This window comes from Ptychodera flava, chromosome 1 (genome assembly GCF_041260155.1).
Source record: "Ptychodera flava strain L36383 chromosome 1, AS_Pfla_20210202, whole genome shotgun sequence".
Taxonomy (NCBI): domain Eukaryota; kingdom Metazoa; phylum Hemichordata; class Enteropneusta; family Ptychoderidae; genus Ptychodera; species Ptychodera flava.
In genome coordinates, this window is record NC_091928.1 from 11,339,692 (window position 1) to 11,363,840 (window position 24,149).

The window sequence follows — 24,149 nt, forward strand, 5'->3', positions numbered from 1 at the left end:
GGTGTCAGCCTAAAAGGTTCAAACCAAGTTAATCTTCTTCCCGTAGGCTCAATTTTGTTTTGAATTTTCAGTCGCAACAACTGCTTCAGGATCAAAGAATGTGGGGAGTGATCCTATCATCGATTGAGTCTTCGGTACCGGCCGAGAATATCCTATACGAAAATCCAATACGAATGTGTCTATGTCAAATTCTTACTGCACTTTTACCGGCATTTTGTTTGTCTATCTGTCTGAATCATCGTTACTGTCGAGCAGTCATTTGATTCGTGACAAATATTACAAGCTATTACCGATAAGTGGAGTGCAATGCACATTTGCTCCAAATTTTCGTAATCAGATAAGTAAGGTCAAACCAGCACAAACAGACAAGTGTCTTTTGAAAGTATGGACTATTCTTGACCGTGAGGCCCGGGTTACCCGCGCCGCCACATGTTCTTGCGTCAAAAAGGGGTAAAAAACTAAGTTTGAATTGTCATCAACTTCTCAAATAATTCAAGCTTCAGCACACATGAATATCACAGTTGTTAGTTCTATTTTTGTTGCATAACAGCTGTATCATTTCCTGCAACATCTTAAATGTCACCTCAATAACGTCACCACGCAGCCAAGATACTCGCCATAAAATCTGCCAGTACCGTCTGTTTTGCCAATACGAAACTTGTGTCTATGTTTTATTCATTCAATTGAGCAACTAAACTATCATCATCCTGTAGAATTAAAAAGCTGTATTTCCACTCGTTGTTCGCACTGACTGGTAGACAGATGCTGCGGTGGAAGGGATTTATGATTCTCCTAGGTACGGAATATGATCGTGTTCACCCGCGGAGACAGCGATTTTGACATTCAGATAGAAGGTAATAATTTAATACTCAAATTCCCTGTAGTGTGTAATAGACAGACTGTGTTTATCTCCAGTGTTTACCTCCTGATAAATCAATATTTACATGAAAATTCAAAACGTGTAGTACGTAAATGATTGCATAATCAGTTATCGTCCCACGGTCCTGTAACTTCCCGTTTAATATACCTTGTTATCTGTTGTTTCCACTGATTCGGAATAAGTAAACACCGTCATTCAAAGCAATGGATCCAATTTTATCTATTTGCTGAATCCACATAAGGAATGAAGTATATTTATCTCTTATTTTGCCATTGGTTGTTAAGCAACTTTTGTGTATGCCGGAGGACCACTTCTTCTGTGTTTTCATGAATGTGTAAATATGTGTTCACACTCAACCATGACTTGGACTCTATCTGCGAAATGACGGATTCGATCAAAAAACACACACAAATCCAGGTTGGCAAAGTAAATTATATTTTTACGGACAGACAGAAAGACTGAGAGAAAGTGAATGATATAATATTGATCCGTAAAGTAATCGTGAAAAACCAACTGATCAAAATACGATGTAATGACATGTTATTGTAAGCAAAAGTTCTACTTCTCCAATGTTTTGTTTGAATTATGACACCATTAATTAACTGAGAAAATGATGTGATCTCTTTGAACTACTTAATAGAATTCATCATTTCGACATTTGATATATTTGAAGCGGGCTTGATCTAAATCTGGCGGCTCGCAAGATCATTCTCTAACACCACCCAGGTGAGTAGGCACCGCCAAAATTTTTAGGTGATGCCTCTTCTTTCGTCCGCGGCACGAACTCAACCGGGTAGGTAGTTTCTTTCAGTTCTTCAAGCCGTGCCAACATTTCTGCCAATTTGTCGGGCATTGCCTCGCTCAGGTCGTTGCGTTCCGTCGGGTCATCTTTGCGTAGCAGAAGATATTGGCGACACACAAAGAAAGGTATGTAATGTAAATTATTACACTAGGTTAACTTAACAATTAGTACGGGAATACTCATAACGCAGATCGACTGTTCACACAACAATCGGATACAATAGGCAACATATTAGCAAAAGCGCTAGGGAATGCTAATCGTGCCTAATCAAATTTGTATACGCCTGCGAGGTGGACCAAAACCAGATGTGAACTGAATGTGCTCACATGTTTTACAGCAGGTTCATTAATAGTAGTACGCTTCACAGAACAATCAGATATCTGTTATATCATTATATGCAGCGGGTTTCATCAACTTTCGCACAGTACTCTCAGAATAAAATCACTAATTACAACACTGAATTTAATATGCAAATGAGCTGTTTATTAACCTGATACTGCTCAATGCTTCATGGGACAATTAGATATCTGTAAGACCAACATATATAGCACATTTCATCAAATTTAATGCTGTAATTTTGGAGTAATATCACTAATTACATAGTTCATTAAATATGCAAAGAAACTCTTAATTAACTTGACACTGCTCAATGTTTCGTAGCATAATTATATATTTATCAGATCAATATCTGTAGCAGGTTTCACCAAATATGGTGCCGTAATTTTAGAGTTATATACCTAATTACAAAGTTCATTAACTACGTAAATGAACCCTTAATTAACTTCACACAACTTAATGCTTTATAATACAGTCAGATATCTGTCGGATCATTGTCTGCAGCAGCTTTCATCAAATTAGGGTTTTTTCGGAATTATATGACTAATTACAAAACTTCATAAAATATGCAAGTGAGCTATTATTCATATGGCACTGCTCTATGCTTCGCGGTATTATTAGATATTTATCAGATCAATATCTGTAGAAGTTATCACCGAATTTGGTGCCGTAATTTCAGAGTTATATACCTAATTACAAAGTTCATTAAATATGCCAATGGATCCTTAATTAACTTCAACCTACTAAATGCTTTTTGCCAAAGTTAGATATTTGTCTGATAAGTATCTGCAGTAGATTTCATCAAATTCGGTGCAATTATTTCGGAGTTCTACGACTAACTACAAAACTTCATAAAATATGCAAATGAGCTATTATCAACTTGACACTGCTCAATGCTTTAAAGTACAATTATATATCATATCAACATTTGTTTTATGTATCATCAAATTTGGTGCAAGAATTTCAGAGGTATTTCACTTATTACAAAGTTCATAGAATATTCAAATGAGCAGTAATTGATATGAAACTCAGAGTATCATCATAGTTTTCTGAGATTGTCATCTGTGAAAAGTTTCATGAAATTTTATGAAATTATTGCATAACTTCTTTAATATGCAAGCCACATTGAGCAAAATCTTATCAAGTCTTGCAAGTAACATATGGTACCTGTTTATCAAATGTGACTTGAATCTGTTCAGGCGTTTTTGAGTTATCGTGTATACAGACAGACAGACAGACAGACACACACTCACATACACATACACGCGGACAGATATAATCCCTATGGCATTAGCTCAAGTGTGTGAAACACATGAGCAAACATCCGTACTCGGATACGGAAATGGAACTGAAGCTGACGATGGAAAGTGACATGTACGGTATGGTGATCGGCCACAGTGATTGGTGTTTGCAGTCCTATAAGCTCTGCTTACAGCTCCCTGATAGGCTGGTTCCTTTCTCTTATATCTAATTATCGTGTATGGTCACCTCACGGCACTGTGATTGGCTACCTTGTATCCTTGTCTTAGCCTCGTCCTGTAGTGTTCGCTGCCTCGTAATGTAGTGTTCCATGTACTTCCTGGATACCAGTCATTTGAAGTGTTTTCATCTGATATGTCGTTAGATCACAACATACAAAGACAAAGACAGAAGGCCGACTTCGCCAGAGAAACAATCTGTCCACCACTTCAAACAATGCGTGTCTATTAGGCTTCGAATATTGGCTAGTAACGATTCAATTTGACCGGTGCTGGTGTGAACTAAAGTCACTTCTACAGTAAATTTGTTCTTAACACAAAAATTTTGAACAGTATAGAAACCATCGACTGTTAACCTATTTGGTGTGTTATCCATGTAACAATTATGCAATACGAGGGACGTTTACAATTTCTGAGCTCGCACAGCTTACACTTATACTATACCAGCTTGCGTGTACAAATACAGCACTCTGATTGGTCCTGATGCGAAAAGACCTGCTGTATTATTCGTGATGTACACTGGTTGGTACATCACAGTTGGCTTACTGCCAGCTGGCCAAGGAACGATTCCTGAAGTGTTGGGCGGTCGGACAGCCTTTTACCATTCGTTCCCTCTTGGTTCGGAGAGCAACAGTTAATGTAAATTATTAGCAGCAAGTACTCAAGATATAATGATTCATTTTCTCATTTTATTACAGTATTTCAACCATTTTTTGGAAAAGCACGCGTTGTGTACTTATAACTATCTCTACGCCCTAATCGCCAACTGACTAAAACAGTATGGCCCTGTACAATTCATCCTTTTTTCTTATTTTAAATGCTATTGATATTTCTCAAAACTAAATCGCAGTATCAGTAAATCTACCACATCAACATTTCTCCTCCAAAATATTTATATTTACAACATCACTATTGAACGTCCCTACTTTCTTGATGGTTTAATAGTGACATTACTCCTTACGGAGGCGATATTCAAAATTTAAGCGAATGATGATCATTAGAGTCATGATTCAGGTGCACGTACACTTTAACCATTGTTAATGTTATGTAATCGGTTCGCAAAAGACGTCTTTCCACATTTTACAGGATGTCACAACCATGCCAAACATTTTCCAAATTTTCAAAAAAACTCGGAAATGCATTAAGTATGTGTGCTACCGATCACATTAAAATATTACAATAAAAAGGTGGAATCGCTGAACACCATGACGTGCAGTGTAAAATTAAACAACCAAATTGAATTGTTTTACGTTTCGTGTGGATTTTGCGCCGTTGTCTTTGTCTTCACGTCGTGGCCGAACCAGTTGGTGACACCAGGAATGACTGGTTACTACAACGGTTTCCAGTAAGTCACTGGACACTCTATTACGAGGCAGCGAACTCTCTACAGAACGAGGCTATGACAAGGACACACGGCACCTAATCACATTGCAGTGAGGTGATCACTACATAATGAGACCTGAGAGAAAGGGTCCAGCCAATCAGTGTGCTTTAACCGGACCATATAAGGCCGGAAACACAAATCACTGTGGCCGGGACATATGTCTCGGACCTTACTTTTATGGAACAGGACGTCTAAAACCAATTTGAAATTTTAACATGCCTTTAAATTAGCTACTGTATTAGTGGATTTGTTCGAATCCATCCTTTTCCTTGTTGACCAAAAGTAGCTTGTTGATGTATCCTTTTTTAGCACTGATATATATTTCAACTGTATTACATGCACAGGCTCTCGTCTAATCAGAAGTACACGCCAGCTTACTTAAATACCGATGTATTACATAACTAATTCAACTTATGACCCCTACAGATTTATAGTCGAACCACAGAGTAATATCATAGACAGAGTGGCAACACTTGCATGCCTTTTGTTCCATGGTTGTCTCGGTAGACTATTGGCTTTTCATATTAAAATGAGCTTAAAAGGTGTTAAACTTTTTGGAGGCTTGGCTTGTGGTTGATAATTACACGAGATTATGCGAAACATACGATGAGATGGCATCGTACTGCCAGTCGCGTAGCAACCATAGTTACTTTGTGAGCTCTCAGGCCAGAAACACTGCCTCACGCCAATCAAAACATAACACGCCAGCAGTTTCATAAACATGTCCTTTCTGGCGCACGTTAAAAGACGGTATGACTGACCGTAAACCATTGAGTAAAACCAGACAGTATCGATAAAAGACTTTCAAATTTGGTTCAAACACACTCATTATATATTCATAAAAATATGAGAGGAATTTTTAAAACGGTAAAACCCACTTTCCTGAAGCTCAAAACACTCCCGTTTTCGCCAGCACATCAATTCCGATCAGCACCACACGACAACAACAACACAAGCTTTGTCGAACATACTTTCGCTTAACAATTGGTGAAAATCCGAAAATTACCGAAGGGTGTATGGTCGGCACTCTTCGGAAAAGAGAGCCAAGAGCTTCGTGAGGCGAGGCAAACATGGATTGCTTACGTAACCGCTTACGCCTTAAACAATAGGTGTTGCCACTCTGCCTATGATATTACTCTGTGGTCGAACGTAACAAGATTGTTCGTCAAGATGTAAACCAAAGAAACTATCACATATGGTTTTGAATGTGAAAAACGCTATTCTGTCCTTATACATAAGTATTCGATCATGAAAGACATCATTTTCAGGTATTAAAATGAGAGAGTAAGCCCAAAGTCTTACCTATTATATTAAACAGCCTGGTGAAGGCTTTATAAATGCGGCCATTTTCTATGCCTCCTAGGCTATCGTCTTCGGGAGGAGGTACCCAATCACCTTAAAATAGAAGTATTTTTGTCAATTAAACAGGTCAACAAAACCATGTATTAATTATCGTTATAATGTCATATCGTAAATGTGATAGTTAAATGACCCCATTATTGGATTTTTAGAATATGACTTGCATTCAGCTTTGTTAATATTTCAAATTGGTGACAGCAATTTACATCAAATAAGCTGAGCATAAGTAAACACTATGGCACGTCATCATTTTATCAGTACAGGTATACATTACATTCTGGGTGGGTATGCACAGTCCTGCATAAGGCACTGAGATTATCCACTTGCTCAAGGAGAAAGTCGCGCCTCTTTTGCATGGTACAGGAATTCATATATTCGGTTTTGATGGGGGAATAGAGATGTCTACAGTGAATTCCTTCGGGATTCACTTATTATATTGTCTGGAACGCTGTTTGTTTCTGGTCATTATCTATACTGATTCACCTTATATGAAATCTTTATTATTTCCACAGCCTTATTGTAGATTTGACAAAAATATAAATAGTATACCATTGACAAAGACCAGAGAATACGGAATGAATATGTTTATGATGTGTCTATACACGGACAAAACTCTGAAAGGTGTTTACTTTCAGAAACGGAGCATGTTTCAGTAGGTAGAATAAAAAATAATTTACAAAGACAGCCCTCAAAACAAGTCGGTGACATAGTGTTCGCTCGTTCATAATCGTTTTATTTGGGAATATAGGAAGAGATTAGTATCAAAGAAGCCGTTCAAAAGTATTGGTTTTCTCGCCGCCAGATTTGATCACATACAGTTGTAACAACAAACTATACTAAGTTTGGGTACTGGCCGCTCTGTACGGATTTTTTTTAATTGGCTGCCAGACAGATGAAACCCAAAATACCCGGGTTAAATCAACGGGGACTGACATGGAGTGCATTTTACACCTAAGGGCATGATAAGTTAAGTTTAAACTAATGCTTACAACCTGTCATCAAAATGTTGAACAATCAACGTGGCCTTTAAAAGGATGTGTCAGGAGGTTCCGAAGATTGCCTATGCATAGTCCAGACAACGTAAGTACGAATGTAATAAATTTGTCGTTGCAATCTCTACAATGTATGCATAGAAACAGGTTCGAATCTCGCGCTGACGTGCTTTCGAATGGAATGTACGTGGATAGCAACGCGCGTAGCAACGACAACGAAAAGTTCGAAAAAGCGCGCACACTACCTTATTAGGGCAAAGTGTACCTGGGCGTGATACGGCAACTTATTACACACCTGTAAGAGCGCCTTTTCCCATAGGTTTACACGGGTACGTGAATCTAGGTATATGATAATGATTAATATATTTATTGCCATGTTAAGTTTTCCGTAAGCCTTCCCAATTTATTGTCTTAATTATTTTCTGATTGCAAAATATGAAAATCATAACATAAATAATGTTTCTACGAAGTTTTGTCACAAAGAGGTTGGGGCAGCTAATACTATGAAAAACTCAACTTATATGTAGTTTGTTAGGAAGCCGTTGTTATTGTACGGCCTGGAGGGGTCGGAGAAACTTCGTCGGAAACTCAAAACTTTCGAGTAACTCCCTGCTAAACATAATGAATTTGAGCAACCCCTCTATGACTCAAAGATTTTGACTTAGAAAATTTAAATACCAAAACACGTTTTTGTAAAATTTACAAAAATACAGCGATAGTAAAGACCTTTCAAGTCCTGATGTACTCTGCTAGATTATCATCGGTTATATGATGACGGTTGAAAAGGGTGAAACTAACAACACAAAGTGACACATAATACGTATGATGTGTATGCTGATTTTGATAAGTGGATTTCAATATTCAATCAGATTTGTGATATGAACTGTCCTGTAATTGAGCGTCGCGTCAGATGTTTTAGACAACCAGCTTGGTTGACCTGTGACATCCTGGAAGCTATGAAGACGCGTGACTTGTCTCTTCGATACGCCAAGACGTCATCATCACCAGTTTTGTGGAACGATTACAAACGTAACCGTAACTGTGTAGTGCACCTCATTACTAAGGCTAAAAAGTAACACTTTCATGACATGTTGACCAGTAATGAATCTAAACCTGCTACAATATGGCAGGTCTACAATAGTATGATAAACTCAAATAACTCGAGAAACTCAGCGTTTACCAATGAAAATATTTGCTATACAAAACATGATGATATGCCAATTTATTTGTACGCCTTTTCACACGTTCTACTGATTGTTTTTCACTGTCCAGTCGGACTGATAATTTTGATTTACTGAGGCAATTTACAGAGAGTCGCTTGGAAGTTTCCCTTTGTTTGAAATACCTCCTATAAGGAAAGAATTTGTATACAATTCATTGTTACAAGCAAAATCTACTGGTGCAGATAATGTGAATAGTCAACTTTTAAGAATTGGAGCATCTGTAATTTCTGATATTTTGACTTCCTTATTTTATATGTATTGTGCATAACTTATGCTGTATTTCCTACTGCCTTCAAATGTGCCAGGGTTATTCCACTTTACAAAGGTACGGGTATATTAATGACATGTCTAATTATCGTCCCATTTCAGTGCTACCGGCACTTTCAAAAATACTGGAAAGACATATCCACAATGCTATATTTAGTTATTTTTCTGGTATGGGCCTGCTTCTTGACAATCAATCTTGTTTATGAAATACTTTTCTTGTCAGACTGCCTTGATTATTTTGACTGATGAGATCTTATTCAATATTGATAATGGTTATATAAATAGTGCTCTTGTTCTAGATTTGTCGAAAGCGTTTGATCTCATCAATCTGCCGTTATCTGTCAATATTTCAAGTTTACACATGTATGCAGACGATCAAACACTTCTTGCTAAAGGTCAAAATATTACAGAAGTAAATGATGCAATAGATGTTGAAATTCGTCCAATTTCTAATTGGATAGCCTGTAATTCTATGCGTATTAATGTTTCTAACATATTATAACAACTCCACATAAGTTTGGTCGTATCAGAAATGCCAATTTTTTATCTGTAATGATGGGAGGTTGTGAAATATCTAGTGTACGACATAGTTCTGTATTAGGAGTGGTTCTTGATGAACTTTATCTTGGAGCATTCATGTCGATAATCTATGTAAGAAACTAAGTCAACGGATTGGTCTAATTCGCTGACTTCGCCCATTTATCCCACTTAATAATTGAATTGTGTTATATTATGGTTTAATCCAAAGATCGATTGATTACTGTATCATAGTTTGGGTAACACTACGGAATATAATTTGGATAACGTTTTCATTTTGCAAAAGAGAGCATTGCGTGTCTTGTTTAATTTACCCTATGATTATCCATCTGCTGACCTCTTTTCTACGTTTGATGTGATGTCAGTATGGCAGCGTATTGTTAACTTCCTCGCCCTGACAGTGTACAAATGTATATCAAATACTGCTCCACATGATCTTTGTAATGTATTTATTCCTCAAAGTCACGTAAATTTGTATCCTACACGGTCAGCGTCACAGTTAATTTTCTACGGTCCATGTTGTATTTCAAACGCTGGCAAAAGAATATTCCATTATAGAGCAACAGAAGCGTGGAATTGCCTGCCAGTTGACGTAAAACTCGCATGTAATGAAAATAAGTTTAAAAGTTTATTGAAAGACTTTATTATGACTCGCATTTCGTTGTAAAAGATTTTTTTGCTTTTTTTATTGTTTCGTTTTTTCTTGTATCCTATCGACTTATGTTTGCTGTATTTATTGGCGTTAGCCGAGAAGAATATTACTCATTAGAGTAAATCGGTCGCTCAGAAAAAATGTAAATAAATAAATAAATAAATAAACAAACAAATAAATAAATAAATAAATGAATAAATAAATACAGATGTAAAAGCTGACGCTATGACAAATATCCAACCATATAATATTGTTCAATTTGGATTGGTATCATGATCATGACAGAGGTTTTTTTCTAGGATATCTGACTAGGCAGAATTTGAAAGTACAGGGAGAGAACACAAGAGAGGCTCAGTGGAAATTGTCAGAGGGGCAGTTCCCTATCTTGCATTGACAATTTTGAGCAATTGATGTGTTGAATGGTGTATCTGATAGGTTTTTCAATTTATTTTGCACTCAGTAAAACTGTTTGAATATGAAATTAGACACTGATATTTGTATTACATTTTTGCGTAATCTGTGTTTGAGTCACAATACTCAACAACCAAAAAATGACAATACTTTTTGGAAAAAGCATTTCTTAGTTTGCCAGAGATTGAAGATCAAAGAATATGCAGTAATGGAAAATCTACGAACTTGTGTCATTTCTTCAGCTGCCAGCTTCAAATCAAAAACTTGAATATTGTATGCTTAAATGTCAAAATGATTATTGAACTACATGTAGTCAATAAAAATATATGTATCGTGACAATAGAGGATAAATTCACAACAGTTTAGTTTTGTCCTGGATCCTGTAAAACTTTGACAAATAGATGTGTGCAATGGTGCAGTTTAGTGCAATCTGAAAGGTGTTTTATTTCGCATTAAAATTAAGTAGCCCCTTCTTCCTCTCCAGATTTTGAGCAACCCTCATGATGGTTTCAATTTGAGTGACCTCCTCACATTCCTCCGACCCTACGCCGTAATTAATAATAGCTCCAAGATTTTACAAAATTGATGGTTCTGTAATGGTATGTGAAAATATGATGAGATCTTAAGATATTGATGGAAGCAATTTTCCACGATTACAACTTAGTTTGGAGGCAAATTTATGTGAAAACACCAAATAGGGTGTAGGCGTGTGTAAATATCCGATAACGCGAGTAATTCACTTACTTGGGTTACCGGCCTTTCCGTGTATTAGTTTGTAGTCACCCACCCTGAAATATGACGAAACAATGAATTTAAGATATTGTAATTTGAACGTTTTAAAACATTTAGCTACATCTCAGATTATCGTAGACAAGTTTTCAGAGGAGCCAGCGAATGCAATCCTCTTTGTGAGATCTAGATGACTCGGGACTTTAAAGTAGTCATGTGTATTAAAAAGCGAAATTAAATGGTCAGACGAGGGTGCTCTTTCCTTTGCTGTTTGTTGTCCTTTGTGTGGCATTCTTCTTTTTGCATTGAGACAAATTGGCGGCGGATGATTCTGTCAGGCTATGGCAATGTATAGAAGTCAAATTCAGCAAAACAACTTGTAATAAAACACAGATATACTTATTGAAAAAGAAGTACCATTCATGTTAAGCTAGTCAAAGAAAGTCTTGTATTTTACCAAAAAGAAGTAATAAAGCTTAAATAGGCCAGGATTGTGTGTAAATCAAAATTGGAGCAGTGGACAGAATGTCTCATTATGTTAAAGGTATACAGTCACCTGTACTCTAAATATGCCCATATATGATCAAAGTGCGTTCCTTGGTATTCAAAATCTAAATATGCCCATATATGGTCAAAGCGCATTCCTTGTTATTCAAAATGCCCATGTGAGGGCGCTGTTTTTAGAAAGCGGCCACCCGCTTAAAATCTGTGATTGGTTAGATTTTCTCTTTCCATGGTAAATGTGGCATAATTGGAACAGGTGACAAGATACCTTTAAATGTATCATTTAGTCAGCAGCACATCTATAGGCGAACGCATTTTGAACAAAACTTGCTTATGATATATATAATGAGTCCCCCTTTTCCTTTTTTCAGAAAAAAATTAACGGACACTAATCGCTTGGTAGAGTATATATCAGGGACTAACTTTTAAAAATGTAGACAGTTTTGCTTTTTTATGTAAAATGCTACAGCACATTAATGAATAATGGAGTTGTATTAACATCGAAAATGTACTTTCAAAAAAGAATGCAACATTACGCTAATGGCCGAGAAGTGTATTGATTCAAAATTTAATTTCCAAATTGTAGACATATGAAGTTACTTAGCTGATCATAATATTATATCATATGACAAGACATTAGTGGCCGATGTTTAAGTTATTGCTCCTTTTCTTAAATCTGTGATTGGTTAGATTTTCTCTTTCCATGGTAACTGTGGCAAAATTGGAACAGGTGACATTACTATTTAAGAATAGCAAGAAGGAGACTAATATCGCCTTTTCATATTTTCTTTACGTTACTGAAGTAGTTATGCTCGACAAATGTGTGGAAGAACTCTATAAAACAATGTATGAAAATGATAGACTATTTTGCCGTTAAAGTTTTGTTGTTAGCGTCATTACTTTGAGTCGTTTCTACCGTCCTTCCACGTCCTGCCACGTCAAAAGACTTGTCACTAAAATGTTCCCGCCTTTGTTCTCATTAACTGCTTGAAACGTGGTGTTTACTGGACACGTCTAAATAATAAGAGGCTGAATCTTCGAGACATAGAAAGGCCTTCCGTACATGGGATAACGATATAAGTACGATACGGTGTTAATATTGCTTAATCTGATGTATGTACGAATCATGGTACAAATGGTTGCCGTTTAGCTAAATCTTGAGAACACTGACTATTAATATCGACATTTTATACGGGGAGAGGAATCATCACAACTGAAGGATTAGTGTGTTTATTCTGGCTGTGGTATGATAGTGAAATCTGTTTAGTCAAACTGTTCTGTATAGCCTGGTCGAGTAGGCGCTTTAAAAAATTACTTGTATATTCTCTAATTAAAATAAAGACCTGGAAGTGATTGCAGACAGCGTATGGGAAACAATCGATGTATTCAGATACCAAAGATAGCTTTTCGTAAATTTTGACTTTTATAGTGATAAGTAACATGTAGACTTGTCGAGTTCTACAAAGCAAACCGAACACTCAATGAAACTCCATTGTACAATAAAACGCGTCCGAGGTTAACATTGTACGGAGATGCATACAACAACACACATTAAGAGAAGCGTATCAACTCTTCCTCTTTGTAGCCCCTCTTGTCTTGCACATTCATATCGCAAATATTATAACTAGATAATTCATCAGTATATAACCCAACTTCAAGGAGCCAAACGATTTGTCGTTAAATGGTGGCGTACAAGGCAAAATGTGTGGCACTGATACATAATAACATAGTGAGTTTCCACAAGTGGAAACCCACTGTTTGACACACCTCCACTTTTCTGTAAGATGATTTCACAGGTAATAATGTAATTTATATAAGTGTGAAAGAAGATTACAAAATGCAAAAAAATGATGAAAGAAGGTAATTACAGATTGAATGAGATAACACTTGTAGGTAGAGATCTTATTAAAAAGAAACAGGACTGAATTTATCGTTTCAAATCTTCGTTCTTACCTGATTGCTTGATATGGGGGATCTTCTTCGACGTCAATGTTGTAAACAAATTCTGTACGAGGAGATGGGTCGCCTTTGGATACTGTATCCCAAACATTGAGACCGTCCATGTCTTGATCGTCTGAAACGAAGTATTGACATCTAAGTTGAGTAGCTCAACAAATAGCCCGAGTATAGATGAGAATTTCAAAGAGTAGTAATCCAAATATATTCCCAAAAGAGATAAACCACGAAAAAACTAATGAGCAAACAAGCAAGCAAAGTGAGGAAAATAACAGATAACAAAACAAACAACAAAACATAAAGGAACTCTACAATTTCCCATCCCATCGCTCTCAATCAGAAATAAACAACCCCTTGAATTGTGCTACATGTCTAAAAGCAATCGCATTGCAAATGAAAACTTTGACAGTGAATACCTGATTCGCCGCCAGCCACGTGCACCAAAGTAGGAAACCAGTCAACGATATGTATCATCCTGCAAGAATATATGATCCAAAATAAACATCACACTTTCAACTTTGATTTGTCCCTAACGATACATGATCAAAAATATACATCATACTTCGCACTTGGATTCGTCCCCAACGATGCACTGACAGAATCATGGAAACTGAAGAAGGTTACATTTCACAAGTATTACTCTATTGTTACAATGCCCTCTATCAGTTTATATCTGCCCACATCTTTGTTATACAGTATACTTTCTGTCGGTCTGTCTTTCTGTCTGTCTGTCTGTCTGTCTGTATGTATGTATGTATGTATGTATGTATGTATGTATGTATGTATGTATGTATGTATGTATGTATGTATGTATGTATGTATGTATGTATGTAATGTATTTGCTTGTATATGTATTTACACATTTACCCATCGTTTACATAGCCAGTCTTCTCTAGCATTGTACCATAGACAAAATTAACAACCCGCGTGCCGCCTTCCCATAAGGTCTTTTTCGAACCACGCAATGGCCAGTTGTTTCCATCTTTTCCTTCGTTTGTCGGTCCGCCGTTCTGAAACAAAACGAAAGCATAAACAGACGACAGTTGCAACCACGTTTTTGCGTGCCCTATTCTAATGCAGACACGCAGAATTATATTTCTAGGTCACATAATTATGCATGCCGACTTAAATAGATCACAAACCTTGAGATCTTTTGAAAAGGTACCACTTATATTGTCACGTTGACAGGAAACATTTGTACAAGTCGTCGAAAGGGTGCTTGGCGCCAACTGAGATTTTAGTCTGACGATCGGCAGTTCAAATTATGCAATCTTTGGTGCGCTTTCGTACTTGATTTGTCAAGTTTGTTTATTCAATAATCAATTCGTCTTCTGACACCTTGATACAGTTTTAGTTAATCTTGATACTAGTAGTTTGGCGGTTATTCTCCAATTCCATTCATCTAAACAGCTATATGTTAATCTATCTCAGCACCTCTTTCCTTCTCATATTGTACGTACATCTGATAGGAATATCAACAAAGTGTTATTCCATAACCCATGCTCCTTGAAGGCCTCGACTACAACAGCTACTGTGTCATCCATGGCTGTCGTCATTCCTTGAAATTAATACAAAAGGAGTATATGTGAGACATTTATTAGTGAACACGGAAATTGTTTGCACGATCCTCTGGAAAAGATAAACAAGCGTCTAAGGATCTGGGCAGATTTAAAAGGAGAGTTTAGAGGACTAATGAAACCTTCTTGTAAAGGGATAGGAATTATAATATCACTTGAAAACAGATTTCATACAATAATGTTTAGAGGAATATTATCGCATTCACACTCTTGCGAATAAATCACAAATGAATCACGTAAAGTTTAAAGTAACAAACAAGAAAAAAGCGTAGAACCCTATTCCTTGGCTTTTAGGTATCTCCTTTGTCATTGTCCGCCGTACACTAAAAACTTTTTTTGTTTGGAAAAATGGATGAATGAACCTGGAAATGGCATATTTGTGAACAAAATAACAATGGTAAAAAGTACGTGTCTTTCAGTGCAACCGTTACCACTATCAGAAGCACCATCCCTTTCTATGTAAGCATCATATTGTGTAAGATCATGATCATAATGGTCGTTAACATCATTCTTACACCATGGGCATTATTTTCATCGTCTCTGGCTGCCACCGTACTATTCAATTTAATCCCTAGGTTCATGGAGTCAAGCATTTGCACAAAATGGCTAATGACAAAAATGTTGCAATTCTTATTCTAGAAGTTCCTCAGATACACTTCAGCAGGATAAAGGTCATAACAACAGTTCTGAACAATTGGTTTCATGTATACTATTATCCCCATGAAAAACTCATGTACTCTCTGAAGTTTCTGAGATACAAAGAAATAGGTCGTTGGTCATGTGATGTCATCTGAATATTTAAGTTATTATTTTTTGTTGCTTCTAAACATTATGAAAGAGAAACGATGCAGTTCATACAGTTCCTGATATTTGTTAACATACAAGGGTAACGAAATGTTTGGAAAACTTCACGGTTGAATACATAACAATAATCAAAAGAAACAAAACATATTCGTTGATCATGAGAAGGGGCGGGTGAGCATTTTTACTAGAAATTGCGGACAAAATCCACTTCCTGAAAAGCATAGTTCATGTTTTATTCTGTCCATGCCCTTACCTAGCTTCATTCTTCGTCCTATATTGCTCACAAAATTGAACCTATCAAGGTACTTGTCCGGCACCTATAATCATGATAGAAAAAAGAATTACAGTTATATAGCAACGACCTCAAACAAAGTAAGCACTCACTACGGGTTTGCATTGCAGTTCTGTACTAACCCCATTTACATAATTAAACAATTTAAATCTTTGTTGGTTATACCTGTCTATTTACGGATACAAATCAGATCTCAGACATCACTTGCGCTAAGAGGAACATCTACGAGAAAAGAGTGGTATTGTATGTACATAATTCTAACATCATCTTTTTTGTTCTTGCCTTCAAGGTGGGTTACTCAATACGCTAAATCTGAACATATAGCAAAAGTGAAATATAAACATGGAAAAGGAATTCTGACTCGCATTAGAAAATTGTTTATTATAAACAATCTACCTGCAGTGGTCCGTGCACGCTTTGCAATGACAGATACATAAACATTGGTTCATTCTTGTCGTGATTGGCCACGTAGTTTGCAGCTTTCTCTGCAAAAAGTTCCTATTGGGTCACAGTTAATGAAAAATATATAAAATATAAACTTGTGCATACATTCTGCAAATCAAAAGTGCCTGTACGAATTGTAATGTATTAGTCGAAATTCTAAGAACAGTTGCTTGTCTCGCTCCACAGAGCATGTCGAAGCGCTAAGTGATATATTTATCTATACGAACTGTATCATACTCATGCTCTCTTAAAAGGTAAATTCTTGTCTTTATATGCTCACTGCAACAAGTCGTTGCAAGAGCCATCAAGGTTTTCAAAACTATATTCTAGCCAGCAGAATTTTGATATAAGATCAAGGCACGTATAAGTAGTATTGCATTATGGCTTGCCAATATAAGTGAATTTTGTGATGGCAACTTTAACCCTGCATAAACTTATTGTTAATAATAATGCATACGATTGTCCAGCACGGTGGCCCAACAGCGAGAAAAACAATGTTTTCGTAAGTAAACGAATAAAGGTTTAGGCATTGAAAAAAATGAGAAGTTACGAGATAAATCATTTAATAAATTAATTAAAAGATAATGTTGATAATGGTGCACTATATCGATGGCAATGGCTTTCTGTAAGATTTTTCTGTAAGATTTGTGTCATCTGCTCTGTGTGTCTCACGCTCAGCAATTCCGTTCAACACTGTGCGATACCGAACGTTGTTTACAACATGGTTTGCATGCCTGTAGGTGAAAGAGATCTATGTACGTTGAAAAATCCCAGAGATGAAAACTATACATAGCCACAAACCGAAAGAGGGGTACAAATATTGAGAGAATAATTTTTCCATTTTTATTGTCGGCAACGAAAGCAAGTGGACAATGCCGTAAGCCACATTATATGTAGCAGGTTTCATCAACTTTCGTACAGTACTCTCACAGTTAAATCACTTATAACAAAACTTTATTTAATAAGCAAATGATCTGTTTATTTCCTTGACACTGCTCCATGAATCATTGGACCATTCGATATCTATCAGATCAACATATGTAACACGTGTGTGAACACGTAAGTTACAAACTATGTAGCTCAGGGAGGTTATTGTTTCTATCACTGTAGAATGTCTTGATTACAAGCTTTACCCGTTGAATGTTGAACACCTCCAAATCGATCAACTTCGAGAATTCTTTGCATCAACTGGAAAATATGATTAATTATCGTACCGCAAATTCTCCCATCTGGTTTTCGAGCACCGATTCATTACGGCATTACAGGTCAAAATGCCACAGAAAGATTAACGAACACGATTTGAACTAATTTGGGATAATTCAAATTCATATTTTTCAAATTTCTCAAAAATGGTAGGTGCCATATAGCTAAATGTTGCAATATTACAAATTAATCATACCAACAAGTGTCTAACTTGGAAAGAAAAGAAAAGCAGATAAGGTCACATTTTTAGATTGACCAGACATTGCTTCACCTTCCAATCATCCCAAATTAGTTCCAATCGTGTTAACGATAGGGAGTTTCAAGTTACAAACTTTGTATTTCGTGGAATCGACACGACCACAAAAGCTTAGGCAGCAAAACAACAACAAACAGCACATATCAGTTTTGGTGACAAGCGCTTACTTTCTATGTTTTGCTGTGCTATCAATTGCACATAATGACGGTCAAGAAGGTAAGGTGTTGTTTTACTGATTGTTAAACTTCGGGACAATGAAGATCGAAAACGTTTGACCATATCGATATCTTCGATCGATCGTTGCCGAAAGAGATTCATTGTTCAACGATACATCGAGTATTTGTTTAACCAGTAAGTTTAAAACCAAGCTTACGGGGCGCAAAATGTAAAAAATAATGTGCACTATCATGCTGATTTAAGAGATAGAACAGGTGGATATGTATCAAGAGAAGAATTTTTAATGAATCCATTTGCATACATACATACATACATACATACATACATACATACATACATACATACATACATACATACATACATACATACATACATACAGACATACATACATACATACATACATACATACATACAGACATACAGACATACAGACATACATACAGACAACTACGTACACTTGTCACGGCCGGATCTATTGCACTGACAAAGACCGTCTTCCATTGCAATTCTTTTACTGTCTATGACTTGTCTTGGAACTTACTTTGAAAGTTATGGAGTAGCAATGTTAAATTGTTTCCCCGTATAGTAATCACAGGGTAATCGGCAATCTTGATTGCGGAAATAGGTAATTTATTATGATGTATATTTTACAGAGCAACGGCTTTTAATTTTTTTCATGTTTGTTAACGACAACGGTTTTCAGCTGGATAGAATGAAGGTACATTTAATAAATAATATTTTATGGCGTGTATTATTCAAACGGGGAAATAGCTCTAACTTTTTTCACTTAAATAGTTTGAAGTACAAATTCAACTTTCAATAACATATCGATATATACAGTACGCAAATTTATTTATCAGCAGACAAATTCGCTAGATAAAAGTACCATGAGTCAAGAAAATAAGTTGAAAATTTGGGAGCACTGGATCACATATAAAAATTTAAAGTAGCATAAAAGAAATGAACAAAAAGAACATTGTAGTGAATGCTCACCGCAGAATAGACTCCATCTTGGTCAAAGTCAGGCGTAAAATCTTCTCGTAAGTCCAAGAACTTACCTACAAATATGGATATTACCACATATGAGGAGCTACAATACTACATTGATTAACCAGATAGGAACTGGAAACTCTCACGTGTTTCAGTATACATTGCAGTTTTCTGGCAATTTAAACTTTTGCAACATGTTTGAAACTTTATTGAAAGTGATATGATCGATATCATCAACAATATTCACCATGTATTAAATACAAGCGACCTAACTGCCGATATAACTCGGCTTTGTTATGTAGCGAATAACAATTGCTTACATTGTGTTGATGAAGAATGTAGAAATCTTTGATATGTCATTTCAGTGGCCAGTAAAAAGAAGCAAAAATAGCTGAAAAATACAGAATCGAAAACTTTATCATAATTTGAAAATATTACAATAAAATAATCCATATGAACATGTCAAAAAAAGCTATCTGACCTGTTGTTTTTAGAGCTATCAAATGAGTAGTTTTGTTTTTGGGGAAAGTTGACCAAAAATGGCAAAAAATTGCCCCAAAATGCAAAGTGGTAGATTTCGTTATGATTTGAATATATCACATTTTGCTCATCCCTTTAAACCTTTATACCAAATATCAAAGCTGTCAGACAAGCGGTTCTGATGAAATATATTTTTTGACAAAAATTGCTTGAAAAATACAAATATGCAAATTTAACCACGATTTGAACAAATACAACTGAATTCGAAGTCCCCTTAGTAAACTGCATATCACATTTTAAAGCAATCGGACACGATGCTTTAGAAAAGGAGATTTTTTTAACAAAAAACAGCAAAAATGCCCCTAAAATAAAAATATGCAAATTTCACCATGATTTGAACAAACTTAAGTGAGGTCACCCGACTGAACTGGATATAAAGCTTCAAAGCAATCAGACTTGCGGTTTCAGAGGAGAAGGCAATTGTTGACGGACGACAGGCAACGATGGAAAATCAGCCTTTTTGACATTAGGGGACGACTTCATTAACTTGCATGGTACCTGAAACCCGAGTCCTTGCCTGAGCAACTCGGTTGACAAACAGAAGACTTTTAATCCCTAAGGTGTGAATGTTCCATTGTTATGTTTATCTAATCCAGCTGGTGCTATTGTAGTGCCATTGTAGGAAAGGCAGGTATGTGAAATTGATCCTCTAGGGAAGTAGGGTATGCCTAAGTTAATTGAGCCCTCCCGTAATGATAAGCTCCGCATCGCTGACAGCGGAGCTAACAAACGCAATTAAATTTACAAATATGTGATAGGCTGAAATAAAGTACTACATTTCCTTGACTGATGTCATTGTATCACCCCTAAATATTAAGTGGAATAGCATTTGGCCAAGTCCTTCAGGCACTATGTGCCAAAGTGTAAAAGCTCATTGAATATGCACATGATTAATTGGTTGACACGAAAATACAAATATCTTTCACTAATACAACACAACTGTCTATACATAGAAAGTTTCATAAATGTTTTAAATGTACCACTCTCTGGAAAGCTAGTTAAATATTCATGTTATTTACTTGCCAATGAAAAACAAACTTCAATTAATATCTTATGTCACAGTTTATGTCATAGTTTCTTCAATGTACATAGCAAGTACCATCGCCTTTGATCAAGTCAATCATTATATCATTAATTAGAAAAGTTCATCAAATAAGCAATAGTAGTTGGATATTCTAGGTAATCAAAACCGAACCGACCTTTGGTTATATTATATCATAGTGTCATCAATGAACATAGAATGTTTCGTCAACTTTAGTCAAGTCAATCGAGATATAGCCCTAACAAGGAAAGTTTGTTTAACATACCAATTAGTAATAGCAAACGAAAAAGAATGCGAATTCGCTCTAATAATGTTATATCGTAGTATCTTCAACGTACATAGAACGTTTCATCAACTTTGATCAAGCCAATCCAGATATATTTCTTTAATCAGGATATGTCATTGAATATGAAAATTAGTGTAATGTTCAAAAAATCTAATTTGACTTTTCCTTATCATAGTTTCCTCCATTTGCAAAGCAAGTTTCGTCAGTTTTGATGAAGGCAATCCAGATATATATCCCGAATAAGAAAAGTTCGTTATATATGCAAATTAGTAATAGATGAAGTAAATGTGCATAATGAATTTCAATTATGGTTTTTAACTTAGTATCTTTCATGTTCTGAACAAGTATTGTCAACTGTGATCAAGTCACTTTATATCCATATCCTTACTAAGAAATGTTATTTCAACTTAGCAAGAAGTTCATCCAAAAGTATATCGATGTAGCTCAAATATTCATAGCAAGTTTCATCACCTTTATACCAACGCAGATATATGCCCCTAATTTGGAAAGTTCGTTTAGATGCAAACTCTTGTTGTTTAACCTACTGTGATAAAATTACACAGCATATTTCGCCAACATTAATCGAGTTATTCAAGGTAGATATCCCGAATTAACACATTAAAACGAAATAATACAGATAAATTCACGCTAATGAGTTACCTCTATCATTATTTTTTATAGAATAATACACGTGAATTCACATGAGTCAATGTCGATATCAGTACAGGTGCGTTGAATACAAGCAATGAATTCCTGCCTGTATTCATCTGTATATGCACTATTCAGTTAAAATACAGGCAATTATCCTTGTAAGAAATTTCATCGAATATGCAAATTAGGATTTGGCTGAAATACAAATTCTTTATGACTTTCAATAATGTCTTATCATAGTACCTTCAATGCATATATCAAGTTTCGTCAGCTTTGGTCAAGTCAATCAAGAAATATATCCCTAGTTCGGAAAGTTCATTCAATGTGGAAATTAGAAATTGGCTGAAGTAAACTGGCTTGATGACTTTTAATAATGTTATATCGTAGTAGCTTTAATTTACACAGCTAGTTTCACCAACTTTCGTGAGGTCAATTATTATATATATATATATATATATATATATATATATATATATATATATATATATATATATATATATATATATATATATATATATATATATATATACGCCCAATTAGCAAAGTTCTTAAATATGAAAATTATAAATTAGTTTATAAGTTAAAAACGTTTAATGGATTTTAGTTATGTTGAATTTCGGAATCTTCAATATACATACCGAGTTTCGTCAGTTTCAATCGAGAGAATACAGATACATAATCAGACATGTAGCCCTTCATGTCTTTTATGGCTGATGAATCCTTGTGTGATCAACATCTCCATGTAGCCGTTCTCAATGTATGTGTTTTTTTCTAAAATTATTAATTCTGCCAATGAGCATGAAATATTCAAGCAACACCAACCAAAAACAGGTCAAAAGGTCAAATCTGGCCAATGATTTGATAATGATCCGATAAGCCATTCTTGAGATATGTGCAGATACACGGACGGGCAGAAAAACAGACACACAGACACACAGAGACGGACACACAGACATGCACATAGACACACTGACATCGCTGCAACATTGTCTAACATCTGTGAACAGATGAGTTTAGAACGATTGATTATACAATATTCACCTGGCCAGTTTTCTTCTAAACAAAGGCACTGGAAAATTAATTTGGTATGCAATTTTAAGTAGCAATACAGTGAAGCAATTGAAACAAAGACGATAAGATCACCAGTAATGACGGTGATGTAATGCAGCGTGTAATTGTTGTAACGTTTCATTATATGTTCAAACATTTTCAATACAATTTTTGAACGCAGCTTTGTAGATATTATACGCGCTGAAAAGTTTTTTTAAAATTTGAACAGATTGAAGGGGAATGTTAAACTTTGAACTTCGGACGCGTAATCAACCAAAAATATTTAATTTTTAGATATGCATAAAACCTGATTGAAGCTTTTGTGCTTGCTGTAAATACCTTCCATCTATAAATCTCAGTAGAGTCAAATATCTAATTTATAAAAAAAAATGAATTTATTAAAGTTTCATTAATTCATTTTATTGTGTATATATGATAGAATCTTTGTCAGAGCAAAACCATAAATGCCAGCATTATCTTGAAAAATGCGTAAGCTGTATTGCGACTGAATCAACTGATTGACAGTGCAGCTATTCTAATGCCAGTTGACAGTAATCATATGATCAGCGGTGCACGTGGAGCTTCATCGATGGCAGGTGTCTTATGGTACATTCAGTATCTTTTCATGTATCCTAGTATTGTTACATTATACAACAGCACGCACATATGTAAGGGGGTTGTGAAATAGCCTTCCTAAAATTCAGTCTCCATCCTAAAGGAGCACGACCGCCTGATGTGTCCGATCCATACGATAAAATAATGGCGTGAGTACGATTCTGATGCAAGACAGGACACATGAGACAAGGCGTCAAACTACAGCAGCATTTTAAGACATAAAACACTATTTTGAACACATTCATTAACATTACACTTTCAGGGTGGTTTCCTAATCGTAAATCCATTTTGTTCCATTTTTCCCTAGACTAAATGAGAACAAATATTTGTGACTTTCAATTATAAGCAATTTAAAATGGTTCTAGCAAACATACACATGATGTATTTTCACTCGAATTTACTGTACATTGCAAAACAGTAAGGTGTTTCAGTTTGACGTACAGGATGCAAGAGGACGGATATGATATAACACAGTTAAGGCAAACACCCGCAATATTGCAAATTCTCCTTTTTAGATTTTTTGTTCTTCGTTTCATACAAATGTGTTTTTTTCTGACTTGCTGAGCTTTTTTTAACACTTTATGCTAAAATGTTTTTTAAAGTCGATATGTTTGTACTTAACTTGAAGGTTTAAGTTGGACGCTATTCGTTCAAATTTGAGGACAGATAACTACATCTTGCCGCCTGTTGTTAGCTGTTGTTCCATTGCGGC

General features: G+C 35.7%; 1 protein-coding gene across 1 annotated transcript in view; it reads right to left on the reverse strand.

The window, feature by feature from the left end:
- Window positions 1–1,292: 1,292 nt before the first annotated feature.
- Window positions 1,293–24,149, reverse strand: part of LOC139130118 (arylsulfatase B-like) — a 34,857-nt gene continuing 12,000 nt past the window's right edge. The window contains exons 6-15 of the mRNA XM_070695838.1: window positions 19,257–19,321; window positions 16,580–16,681; window positions 16,145–16,208; window positions 14,971–15,068; window positions 14,378–14,520; window positions 13,927–13,985; window positions 13,508–13,628; window positions 11,066–11,109; window positions 6,183–6,275; window positions 1,293–1,768 (exon numbers count right to left, since the gene is read on the reverse strand). Coding sequence (XP_070551939.1) covers window positions 1,593–1,768; window positions 6,183–6,275; window positions 11,066–11,109; window positions 13,508–13,628; window positions 13,927–13,985; window positions 14,378–14,520; window positions 14,971–15,068; window positions 16,145–16,208; window positions 16,580–16,681; window positions 19,257–19,321 — 965 coding nt within the window. The 3' untranslated portion in view covers window positions 1,293–1,592. The remainder of the gene's footprint in view (window positions 1,769–6,182; window positions 6,276–11,065; window positions 11,110–13,507; window positions 13,629–13,926; window positions 13,986–14,377; window positions 14,521–14,970; window positions 15,069–16,144; window positions 16,209–16,579; window positions 16,682–19,256; window positions 19,322–24,149) is intronic.